At 36.5% G+C, this 12,772-nt stretch overlaps 1 protein-coding gene across 5 annotated transcripts in view; it reads left to right on the plus strand.

Moving 5' to 3' along the window:
* The window catches only part of LOC131032188 (uncharacterized), a 129,753-nt gene that overhangs the window by 32,122 nt on the left and 84,859 nt on the right, over nt 1–12,772 (plus strand). For all 5 annotated transcript variants that reach the window (XM_057963128.2, XM_057963129.2, XM_057963126.2 and 2 more), the window contains exon 7: nt 8,322–8,431. In XM_057963128.2, coding sequence (XP_057819111.2) covers nt 8,322–8,431 — 110 coding nt within the window. The remainder of the gene's footprint in view (nt 1–8,321; nt 8,432–12,772) is intronic.

Below are 12,772 nucleotides of genomic sequence, written 5' to 3' on the forward strand. Positions count from 1 at the left end.
ACCTCCTAGGAGGAAAAATCCAGCCAGAAAAGATCCTCAGATCTGATTATGGATTATGAATAATATTCTGATTACAATACCTATCTCAGTTCATCCTTAGGGCTGATATCATCTTCAACTTTCGAGTGGTCTCAGATCTGCCTCTTAACAAGTTTCAGATCTGCCTTTTATTGCACCAACCAGTAGGTATACATAGCAACCAAAGATTTGTCCTTGAATAGTAGATGGATGATATATATGTCTTCAGCTGATGACTGTGACCAACTTCAGAACAGCAGGTCCTTCAACTGTCAGTTCGCATGATGAGGAGAAGACTAATGGATGTAAATTCGCCTTAATGTTTGCATGAATGAACACCACTTTTGTGGAATTCACACTCTCCTAACAACAGAGATAACAATGGAGAGAAGTTGATGGAGTTCGCACTTTGCTGAAGATATTCGCCTTAATATTGATGTATTTCGCACCTCTTGCAGACAAAATTCGCCTTTTGATGTGTGTTCTAAAATGAATGACTTACTTCATCTTGAAGTACACATATATATCTTTCTCTTGGCGGTAGACCTCTAGGTCGGCTTGCAATAAATATTTTATTTATTAATTACTTTTCCCTTAACACGTTTCATTTGGGTGAGAGGCATATCATGAGGCGTGAGTTATAGGGTCGGCCCTATTGGAGAGTGGCGTGTGAAAAGGGCCCAGCCCTAAAGGGCGGATTCCAATGTTGCCTTAGGCAATTGGAATCCGCTCTTCACCCTAATTAAAACTAATACTCCTTCTCAATTAGGGAGAAGAGAATATAATCAGAATGTCACTATCTTCCATCTTGCACACAAGCAAAGAATGGATTACATAATCAGAACATAGTAGACTTCCATCTTGCACACAAGCATAGAATGGAATTACATAACAAAAATCTTCCATCTTGCACACAAGCAAAGGCTGGAGCCACCTTTCATTGCTTGCAGAGGGTGGCGAGGATCTTTTCTACCATCTTACATTGCCCGCAGAGGATGGTAACAATTACTCTTCTCCCTGAGAAGACCACCACCTTACATTGCCCACAGAGGGTGGTTGATGCAACACAATGCATCACTGAGGTTGAGACTCCCTCCCAACCAAGGTTTCATTTTCTGAAACCCCAAGCCTGTCTCTGAAGTACACAAACTTCACCTTGGATAGAGGCTTGGTAAGGATATCTGCAATCTGATCATCAGTGCTGACATACTTCAGCTGAATAGCACCTCTTTGCACCATATCCTGAATGAAGTGATAATGAGTTTCCACATGTTTTGACCTGTCATGGAACACTAGATTGACTAACATCTTTATGCAACTCTGATTATCACAATGAATGACTGTGGGTTTCCAAGGTTATCCAAATAACCCAGCAAGAAGTTTACGAAGCCATACTACTTCCCTAGAAGCAACACTTGCAGCAATATACTCAGCTTTAGCTTTACTTAGAGCCACTGAGGACTGTTTTTTGCAAGCCGAAGAAATCACTGCAGATCCTAAGTTGAAACAGATGCCTAAAGTACTTTTCCTATCTTTTACACTTCCTGCCCAATTTGCATCTGAGTAACCTTCCAGGGTTATTGGAGTTTTCATTGGATACTTCAGCCCAAAGCCAACTGTGCCTCGCAAGTATCTCAGGATGTGTTTAGCCTAAACAAGGTGAACATGTTTAGGCATGCTCATGAACTGGCTGAGAGCATTCACTGCATAGCATATATCTGGTCTAGTGTTAACTAGATACATCAACGATCCAATCAACTGCCTGTACTTAGAAGGATCTGCAGAATCAGAGTTAGTTGCAGAAACACTCAACTTCTTTAAGTTAGATTCCATAGGAGTAGACATAGGTTTACAATCCATCATTCTAAATCTTTTCAGAATATCAATAGTATACTTTCCTTGACTTAGAAAATTTCGTTAGGTCTTTGCCATACTTCTAGACCTAGAAAATAATGCATTAGACCTAAATCCTTCATTTCAAATACTGAAGCTAATTCTTTCTTACATCTAATAATGATTTCATCTTTACCAGTAAGAAATACATCACCCACATATAGAACTAGAATTAGCATTTCATCATTAGATACTTTAAAGTAAATGTTAGAATTAGCATCATTTTTACAAAACCCTAAGCTTACCAAGTACTTATCAATTCTTTCATACCAAGCTCGAGGGGCCTGTTTGAGGCCATATAGTGCTTTCTTTTCTGCAAACATGAGTTTCTCTTTCATGGATCTCATAACCCTCAGGTTGTTCAATAGACTTCTTCCTCAATGACTCCATTAAGGAAGACAGTCTTAACATCCATCTGATGTAGCTTCCAACCTTTAGCTGCAGCAATGACTATTATAGTTATAATAGAAGTATATCTAGCAACAGGAGCAAATGTTTCTTCATAATCTATGCCTTCCTTTTGAGAAAAACCATGAGCTACAAATCTAGCTTTATATTTCTCAATACTACCATCAGCATCATGTTTAATTTTAAATAACCATTTAGAGGAAACAACAAACTTACCTTTACGTCTAGGCACAATATCCCAGACATCATTCTTGATGATTGACTGATATTCTTCATCCATGGCTAACTTCCAGGCATGATGGTTCAAGGTTTCTTCAATATTGCATGGCTCAGACTCGATGAGATTGCTCATCAATGCAACATAGTTGGAGAATACTTGAGGTCTCTTGCTTTCTCCGAAGGTAGCACTGGGGGCTGCAAATCTTTTAGCTTCTTGAATGGTGTTTCTCACCCAAAGTGGCCTCTTTTTGCTAACCACAATGTCACCAGGTACATCCGTGGGATTCATAGGCTCAGGTGGGTCATCATGCACTTCTTGAGGTGGAGGCACAAACAGACTCCCTTTGAACCTCAAGGTTTGTATCAACATTCATATCTTGATTATCATTAGCCTCATCAATAGCAGGAGAACCTTTGACTTCTTAAATGCAATGTCTTCTTCAAAAGTAACATCCCTACTTACCTCAACATACCTTTGACCTGGAATGTAGATCGTGAAGGCTTTGGAGGATTCGCTGTATCCAACTAGCATTTCTTTCTTTTCGGAGGGCTCCAACTTAGTTTGTTTTTCTTTAGGCACATGAACATATACAGGACTTCCAAAAATTCTCAAGTGGCTGATGTCAAGTTTGAATCCTGAGAGGGCTTCTTCAGGAGTCATATTCTTTAGAACACGGTGGGGACATCTATTCTGAATATAGACTGCTGTTCTAGAACCCTCAACCCAAAGAGAAGTTTGCAAGTCTTGATCATGCTTGATCATGGATCATGGCCTTTGCAGCCTCAACAATAGTCCTATTCTTTCTTTCAGCAACTCCATTTTGCCGAGGATTGTAGGGAACACAAAACTCCCTCTTAATTCCTGACTCAATACAAAAGTCATAAAAACTGCAAGAGGTATACTCACCTCCATTGTCAGACCTTAAACATTTAATTCTTTTACCAAAGATGTTTTCAGTCAATGCCTTAAATTCTTTAAATCTACTTAAGACTTCATCAGATTCTTTAGTCTTTAAGAAATAGATCTAAGTTTTCCTAGAGAAATCATCTATGAATATTACATAATAAAGAAATCCACTAGGGGATGCTATAGACATAGGGCCACATAAATCAGAATCAACAAGTTCTAGTTTTTCTTTAGCTCTAGTTTCACTTCTATGAAAAGGACTTTTAACATTTTTACCCATAGCACAATCTTTACATGAATCATGAGATTTACTGAGTTTAGGCATACCTTTAACTATCTTTCCAAGAGAGGGAAGAGCTTGCAAGTGTAAGTGTCCAAGCCTTCTATGCCATAGCTCACAGGATTCAGGGGCCTCATTAATGAGGGCTTGAACAGGGTTAGAGGAAAGCTTATACAAACTATCATATCTATTTCCAATGACACGAGCAAATTTAAAACTAGATTATTAGGCCAAGCAAGTACTTTACCCTCAGAAAATGCTACTTGATAACCTTTATCTTCTATAGCAGAAATAGAAATTAAGTTTCTTTTAATTCTAGGAACAAATAAGATGTCACTAAGGTGAAGTGGAATACCAGAGTCTAAATTTAAAGTAGTAGTGCTAGAACCTCTTACTGAGTATCGAGCATCGTCACCAATTACCAAATGTAGACTGGTATCCTTTTCTACTAAGTCTGAGAGATGTTCACGATAGCCTGTGATGTGTCAGGAAGCACCACTGTCAATTAGCTATGTGTTACTATCTGAAGGTATGTTGCTTGATAAGGCAGAGATGAATAAGAAGTCTTCATTTTGTTCTGAGACTTCATTTAGGTTGGCTTCCTTTTGCATGGGTTCATTCTGACATTCTTTAGCATAGTGACCATATTTGTCACACTTGAAACATCGAACACGAGAGAGATCTCTTGGCTTCTTCCAAGAATACTGAGAGCTACGTGATCTGAAATCTCTACTCCTCTTGGGATTATTCTTTTTCCAATTACCACCTTTCTTGCATTGGGCTGCAAGCATATGTTGATCATCCACTTGAGGACTTTTGAGTTTTCCCCTTGTGGCAAGGTGAGATTCCTCATGAAGGCAATCGTTCCGAAGACAATCAAAGGTTGGGAATTCAGATCTCCCACTTATGGATTGAATGAAGGAGTCCCATGACTCTGGAAGACCATTTAATGATATCATGACAATATCTTTGTCTTCAATGTCACGACCAATTGTGCCTAGTTGATCTTTTAGTTCTGAGATCTTCATGAAGTAAGACATGACTGAATCTTCCTTTGTCATCTTAATATGAAGTAATTGTTGCCTTAATGCAATTGCTCTACTGAGGTTATTGATCTTATAAATACCTTCTAGATGTTTGAATATCTCTCTAGCTGTAGTGAACCTGGAGATGGAGGTGACAAGGTGATCTCTAACTGAGTCAATGATGAGCTTTCTGGCTTTGAGGGCATTCCTTTTGAATTGCTTTAATTTTTCTTGATCTGTGGGCGTAGTCAGCTCTTTGTCTTGCACAAACTGAAGGAGATCATCTTCCTTAAGAGCAAGCAGGATACGAACCTTCAAGGAAACAAAGTTAAGAGCCCCTTCGGGCCTATCTTCAACTTTCAATCCTGTCATTGTTCTGACTGAAACTGAAACAACAAACTTAATAAAAGGCTACTGAAATCTGAAAGTTAATATATATATGTATGTATGTAACCTGGCTCTGATACCATGTTAAATTTTACACTTTCAGATTAATAGAAAACTCAAAAAACAGAATTAACCTTTAACTTAGATAGTTTGCTGTTAGATTTAGTAAGTTTCAGATTTAGGAACAAACATAAACATAACCAAAATTGAATAAGACACTTATTAACCTGGGAAAACCTCCTAGGAGGAAAAACCCAACGAGGAAAGATCCTCAGATCTGATTATGGATTATGAATAATATTCTGATTACAATACTTATCTTAGTTCATCCTTAGGGCTGATAGCATCTTCAACTTTTGAGTGGTCTTAGATCTGCCTTTTATTGCACCAACTAGTAGGTATACATAGCAACCAAAGATTTGTCCTTGAATAGCAGATGGATGATATATATGTCTTCAATTGATGACTGTGACCAAATTCAGAACAACAGGTCCTTCAATTGTTAGTTCGCATGACGAGGAGCAGACTAATGGATGTAAATTCGCCTTAATGTTTGCATGAATGAACACCACTTTTGTGGAATTCGCACTCTCCTAACAGTAGAGATAACAATGGAGAGAAGTTGATGGAGTTCGCACTTTGCTGAAGATATTCTCCTTAATACTGATGTATTTCGCACCTCTTACTTGCAGACAGATTTCGCCTTTTGATGTGTATTCTAGAATGAATGACTTACTTCATCTTGAAGTACACACATATATATATTAATTACTTTTCCCTTAACATGTTTCATTTGGGTGAGAGGCATATCATGAGGTGTGAGTTATAGGGTCGGCCCTATTGGAGAGTGGCGTGTGAGAAGGGCCCAGCCCTAAAGGGCGGATTCCAATGTTGCCTTAGGCAATTGGAATCCGCTCTTCACCCAAATTTAAACTAACAATCAAAACATTTTACATCGTCCTCTTCCTAGATCTAGTGAAACTAGGTGAGAGATAGAACTAGAGGTTCTAGTCCTAGGAGTCCAATGTGGATCCTCCACCTCGCCAAAATGAGGTTGAGGGTAGCACCCCTCTCCAGCCCTTGTGGGGTCTAAGGGTGAGAGAGAGATAGGTCTAGATCTTGGGGGAGAGAGGAGAGAGTGGTAGAGAGAGGGGATAGAGGAAGATTGATAGGGAGATAGATAGGTCTAGAATTTGGGGTATATAAAGTGAGTGAGATAGAGAGTGCTAGAGAATGCTGATAGGAACCTATTGATTACTAAAATTTGACAGTCTGAAAATATAGAAAATCTTCTAAAACCTAGAATTTGCATTATAACTCTTAGAAATTTGAAACCACTCTCAAACATCCTGCAAATATATACATGAAACATAACTTAAAGTAGACTTATACTTAAATGTTATATCTCATGTATATATTTTGATGAAGAGAAGAGACTGACTTTAAAAAAAAAAAGATAATTTTTTGATGTGTTTGGGCCTCTTTGTTTATGCAACTGAGTTTTTGCCAGAGACTCATCAAGTTTTTGTGGCGAGTCAATGGTGAAATTACTCACCTAAGCCAAAAATTCGCGAGTTTTCGACGAGTAGTCCATGTATGAAACTTTAGAATATCCTCAATAACTGAAAAATATGACTTAGTAATGCTAGTTATTTAAAATTTATGCACTAATGATACTTGAAGAACAATTATGTGAGCACTATTGTTGATGTAGACACTCATTTTGGGACAATTTTATTCAATAGACTTTTATAGTACCATCACCCTAGGAAAACACCCTAAATTTCAAGTATCATCTTTTCCTTGTCTGGTTTTGTTATAATCGGAGTACAAAACAATGGTTGAGTATGTTATGAACTTCAAATTTTAAAGAGGTTATAACAAATTATTATACACTTAATCTAGCTTTCTTAAGGAAATTCAGAATGTATTGAAATCAATCGATAAATCCATTCTCGTATGTAATTTTGAAAGTTTGCATGCAAAAAAGGAAGTTACAATTGAAATTGATATCTATTTGCAGATATATTCTAATCATAGGTCCAAATTTTACTATGCTTGTGGGAGATCTGCACTTTGAACAAAGTTGGAGGGATGAAAATGATGACATTATGAGATCTTCCTTTTGAGATCAGCTACAATCATAATTGTCAATCTTAATAAATTTTTCATAAAATTACAAACTCGTGGTAGGATTGTTTTCCATATAAGTTACCAACAAAATCAGTTAACATGAACCTAAGTAGAAGAAGGCAGTCAATATAAACATTACAGTTTGATAGACTTTTGTAGGATTGCAAGTTGTGTAGCACAACCTCTACAAAGAACTTATAGTTGCTAAAGGGTTTGAGAAACCAATTTACGCAAGTTGATGTTTGACTATAAGAATTTATTGTTTACTTGAAAGTTAAATGTTATTAATAATTACTTTGTTCATCATTTGTATGGTGATGGTATACTGTAGGAAAAATGTGAAATTTTGGTTGAGGGACAAGACTTCACCTAGTGGGTAAGGAGGAGCTCAACATGTGGGGCCATGCCATGTAATGTCCTGTTTCAGAATATTTATAAACCTTACAATTGTTTTGGATTTTATGCCATATTCAGAGTCAGACAACCATAAACATACTGAATAGCAGCAAGTAAATATTAATATTTAACATTGAAACCCTTAGTCACATCCAACATCCATATTCTGGCAACAATCTATATTTTATTAAATATTGATGCAACAACAAATTAAAGGAATACATGTACGATATCAAAAAATGAGTTAAAACAAAATAAATTTGCTCTAATTAAAAGGAGCTTTAAAGTATACATCACATGGAAATGTGCCACAAAAACCTATATGTATTTGAACTGAAAATATGATTAACATAAACTTTAGGGCATGATGTAGAATACTATTTTGTTTATTTCATATGGTCTTCTAGGTTACGAGCAATGGCTTACTATGAATTGGGATTAAGTAACATTGTTAGGCTTAGGAGCATCAAACAAACAAGCTGAATCATACTCATATAAAGGATATCCTTAAGTCAAGATATATATCACAAGCAGAAGCAGCAATTAAGTGATATATAAAATGATACTATTTCAAAAATGGTACCAAATGTGATTTGGACATAAGACCCTAACATAGTTCTGGCTTTTGTTTTTTTATATTTTACCTGTTTTGCAGGAATTGGATGTTTACAATCTCTGACATCTCTAGCATTGCATGGGAATCAACTTTGTGAATTACCGGAAAGTTTAGCTCATTTGTCATCCCTACAAGAACTTTGGCTGCAAGTATGTCCAACTTTCTGATTCTTTTTTTTTTAAAAACGACTATAAACCTACTAAAGGCATGTAAAAACCAAGTTGTGTTTTCTGTATTTTGATTGGGCTAATCAAATTTTCTTAATTAAAAAATAAATTACTTTCTCACTAGAGAGTAATTCATACTTTAAATCACTGGACTCAAACTTTTTGATATAATGTGAAACATGGAAACAAACGAATTAAAATCTACACCTATAATAAACTCTACTCACTATATAAGATTTTTGATTTTCAGATACACCCTTGACCGCTTTTTCATATCGATATGACAAGGTAGGGGACAACCAATAATAATTATGATATTATCAGCTTTTGCAATGTTACTTATAAGTTCAACCTTTATTAAAGCACAATTCCATATTATATGGCTTGATCGGTTTTGAAGAATTTGGTTTCCTCAATTAATAGAGTTTAAAAATCAGTATTCATTTTTCTTGAGGTATGACATAATAGATTATAATTATCATTTGATCCAAGAGGGTTAAGTAATATCATTTTATAAATTTTTTGGAACAAGAATATACAGTTGCCGACTAAATAAATAATTGGTATAATCTCTGGGTCAAGCATAATTGTCCTTGGCAGCACAATTAGCTCAAATCTACCAAACTTTCTCAAATCTTAGCTGTTTCTGATCATCAAGCTCTTCACTTGGGCAAGGTGAGAGCACACAGAGACTAGAATAAGGACAAAGAAAATAATCAACAAGATATTGATGGGTAGCCAATCAAATTATATTAATAATATCAAATCTGTTAATTGATCAATGCCAAAATGATAGATAATGATATACAAATTCCGATCATGCCAAACTGGTAGATGACAAGCAAAAATGAATCAATGCCAAAATGACTGGCTATATCATTTGATTTTGATACATGCCAAACTGGCTAATAATGATATGAAAATAAAATGGATCTAGTGGATAAACCTGGCGGGATCCTCTTATTGTGATGGTAGGGATATGACTCTGAATCATCTAGGATCTTAGATCAAATAAAATCCAACTACTTATGGTAAACTGTCTGGTGATTGCAAAGTTGGTTTTATGTCAATATTTATATTCAAATTATTATTTTGTAAATTCTAATAAATTGACAAACAACATTCGGAAAGCTGATAATGAATTGGTACCTCTGAAAATAAGCTGAGTCTGAAACTGAAAGGTCAACATATATTGCTAGAAATTGAAATGGAGAATCCTAAAAGTTGTTCGGCCAAATTAGGAGAACAAATATGGATTAATCAAATTATTATAGCTGCTGATAATGAATTGGTACCTCTGAAAAGAAGCTGAGTCTGAAACTGAATACTCAACATATATTGCTAAAAATTGAAATGGATGATCCTCAAAGTTGTTCAGCCAAATGAGGAGAACAAATATGGATTAATCAAATTATTATAGTTGCTATATGACAGTGTCTTGGTGCTCATATCAGTCAATAGTAGGTTGTGATTCTCTTAGGAACCCAGAGGCCTCCTTCCAAATGCAATGTACGGCCTTTTGAAAGATAGAAACCCAACTGTACAGCTAGTGCAAGGACAAAAAGAGGTTATGATCATAATTAAGTATTGTACGACTAATAGGAACTATCATATTTATTTTGACTTAGTCACTAGTAATGCTCAAATGGTCTAGAATATTGGCCATAAATTGCTATAATCAGGCCTGAAAATTTGTGCATACTATTGGTAATTGTAGGGACCATGTAGGGGTTGTACAATGCTACAAACATCACAATTTTTTCCCCAAAAAGTGCAAATAGTACAAAGGTGCAGCCAGATGAACAATGGTACGACTATGTAGGGACCCAAAAACTTTTCTCAAAATCTGTAAATAGTACAAGGAGAGGTGCGGTGAAATGAACAGTTGTACGACACTCTAATTAGTTGAATTTCCTTATTGGTATGGCTTGCAGTGGAGGTGAAGACTCAACCAAAAACAACTGGAAAAAATGCAACAATTATTATATCACTTTTAAATTCAAACTAGAAATATTTAATTGTGGGAGCTGTTATGATTAATCAATGTTGTATTAAACTATGGAGACAAAGTCTTCTTAAATAGATTTACAAAGACAATGTTTCTAAATGAAACAATCGTGAACAAAAGACAGAAAAGGAAACTACCTAAAACAACTAAGACACCTAGATGACCATTAGAAATATTACAATATTTTAATATCCTCCCTTAATGGTCATCATGCTAACTACCAAGAGAAAAACAAAGAAGGCTGCCCGCTTCTTCTCAGAACATTTTGCGACATGAGCCAGGCACTGACCTTCCTAGAATTTGCAGAATTTTTGGATATCACCACAAATCATCACAAATCGTCCAACCAGATGTTGGGTAACAAAGGTATCACTCCTTGTAGCCAGAGACACCGAGATGAAGATGAAACTGAAACCATGATTTTGAGGAAAAATCGACAAACCCTCAACAAACTTTTACAGATGAGCATGACGCCCTAAAACTATTAGAATAATAATTTCTTATATTGTTAATGGTCAACTTAGGTTGTTAGATTTCATTAATGTATCTACAGTATTAGGTAGATAGAGGTAGGTAATATCATTAATTTCTAGAGTGTCTTCTATTTCTATAAATTGTAATCTTTACCAGTTAATATGAACTAAGATATTTTACCAGTGAATCTGATTTTCACATGGTATCAGAGCTAGGGCACGGAACCTGTTTTTCTCAGAAAAATCTGCATTTTTTTAACGACCTTGGGTTTTTGCAACTTCACCTAGGGTTATGATCCTCTGTTTCAAGGCAAATTTTTTTTTTGATCGCAGATTCTTGGTGGGTTTTTCGAAACCTCAACTGGGTCACCGTTAGATTTTTTTAGGTCTGCAGATTTTTTTTCGCCTAGGGTTTCTGCACATTTGAAACCTCAATTGGGTCACCATCAAATTTTTTTCGCCTAGGGTTTCTGCAACTTCGCCTAGGGTTTTGACCCTCTGTTTCAAGGTGAATTTTTTTTCAGTTGCAGAATCATTGTGGGTTTTTCGAGAGCTCAACTGGATTGTTGTCGGATTTTTTTGGGTGCATTGTTTTCCATGCCTCATTTTTTGAGCTCGCTGATTTGACCCATCATTTTCAGAAAAATTATTTTGATTGCAGATTCTTTTTGGGTTTTTCACAAGGATTTTTGGGTCTTCGTCGGATTTTTCTGGGTCAATCGAAAATTTTACCTCGAAAAATGTGCTAGGGTTTTGAGATTATCTCCTTCATTTCAAGTCAGATTTTTTTTTATTTGCAGAATCTTTATGGGTTTTTTGAGATCTGAACTGGGTTGTCATCAGATTTTTCCAAGTCTTCTGAATTTTTTTTGTCTCGAAAACTGTGCCAGGGTTTCAATTTCTGGCTCTGAATTCGACTTGCAAAAATTTGTTTCTAAAAACCCTCTGTTTTCATCCTCTGGTTTTCGTGCATTCGTGCCTTAACTAGTTTGACCTTGGGCTACGTGATGGCATCGCTGACGGACATTATGCTCGAATGCAGCCAAAAGTTCAATGGCCACAACTACAACACTTGGAAGCAGCGTATGTTGGCGATTTTGGAGTACGGATGTCTTGATGCAGTTGTTCTAGGCACGTTTGAACGTCCAAACACTGTCGGAAAAGATTAGGACAAATGGGATGAGCGCAACCGGGAAGCCGTCATGCTCATCAAACTCTTTGTTACTAATGAGCAGCTACCTCAGGTACTGTCCGACAAAACTGCGAAGGAAATATGGGATCATCTGAAGAGTCTTCATGAAACCTCTGACAAGAGTAGAGCGTTCTTTCTTAAGAATATGCTCTTCACGATCATGATGGATGAGAAAACATCATTCAGGAGCATCTGACAAAGATCAAGGATATTCGCGACCAGCTGGAAGCTATTGGTCGAAAAATGGAGGAAGAAGATATGGTGATCATTACTCTGAAGAGTCTCCCATGCTCGTAAGAGCATTTCATCGAAACACTCAATATCACTTCCACTGACGTCGATTTGAAGTTTTCCGATCTTTGTAACAAGCTTTTACAGCAAGATCAGTGGCGATGACAGTTTGGAAGCAATACTAGTTCTCCCTCCACCGAGCAAGCGTTCTTTGCCAAATCTTCTGCTAAGAACAAAGGGAAGGCTCAATCTTCTCAGCCGAAAGGCTCTGGTTCTTCTTAGGACAGCAAGAAGAAGAGGAACGTTCAGTGCAATTATTGTCACGAGTTTGGTCACATGAAGGCCGAGTGTCGGATTCGATTGGCTTTTGAACAAAAGAAGCAGGGAGGGTCTCAACAAAAGGCAAACATCGTAGAGCA

This window comes from Cryptomeria japonica, chromosome 4 (genome assembly GCF_030272615.1).
Source record: "Cryptomeria japonica chromosome 4, Sugi_1.0, whole genome shotgun sequence".
NCBI classification, from domain to species: domain Eukaryota; kingdom Viridiplantae; phylum Streptophyta; class Pinopsida; order Cupressales; family Cupressaceae; genus Cryptomeria; species Cryptomeria japonica.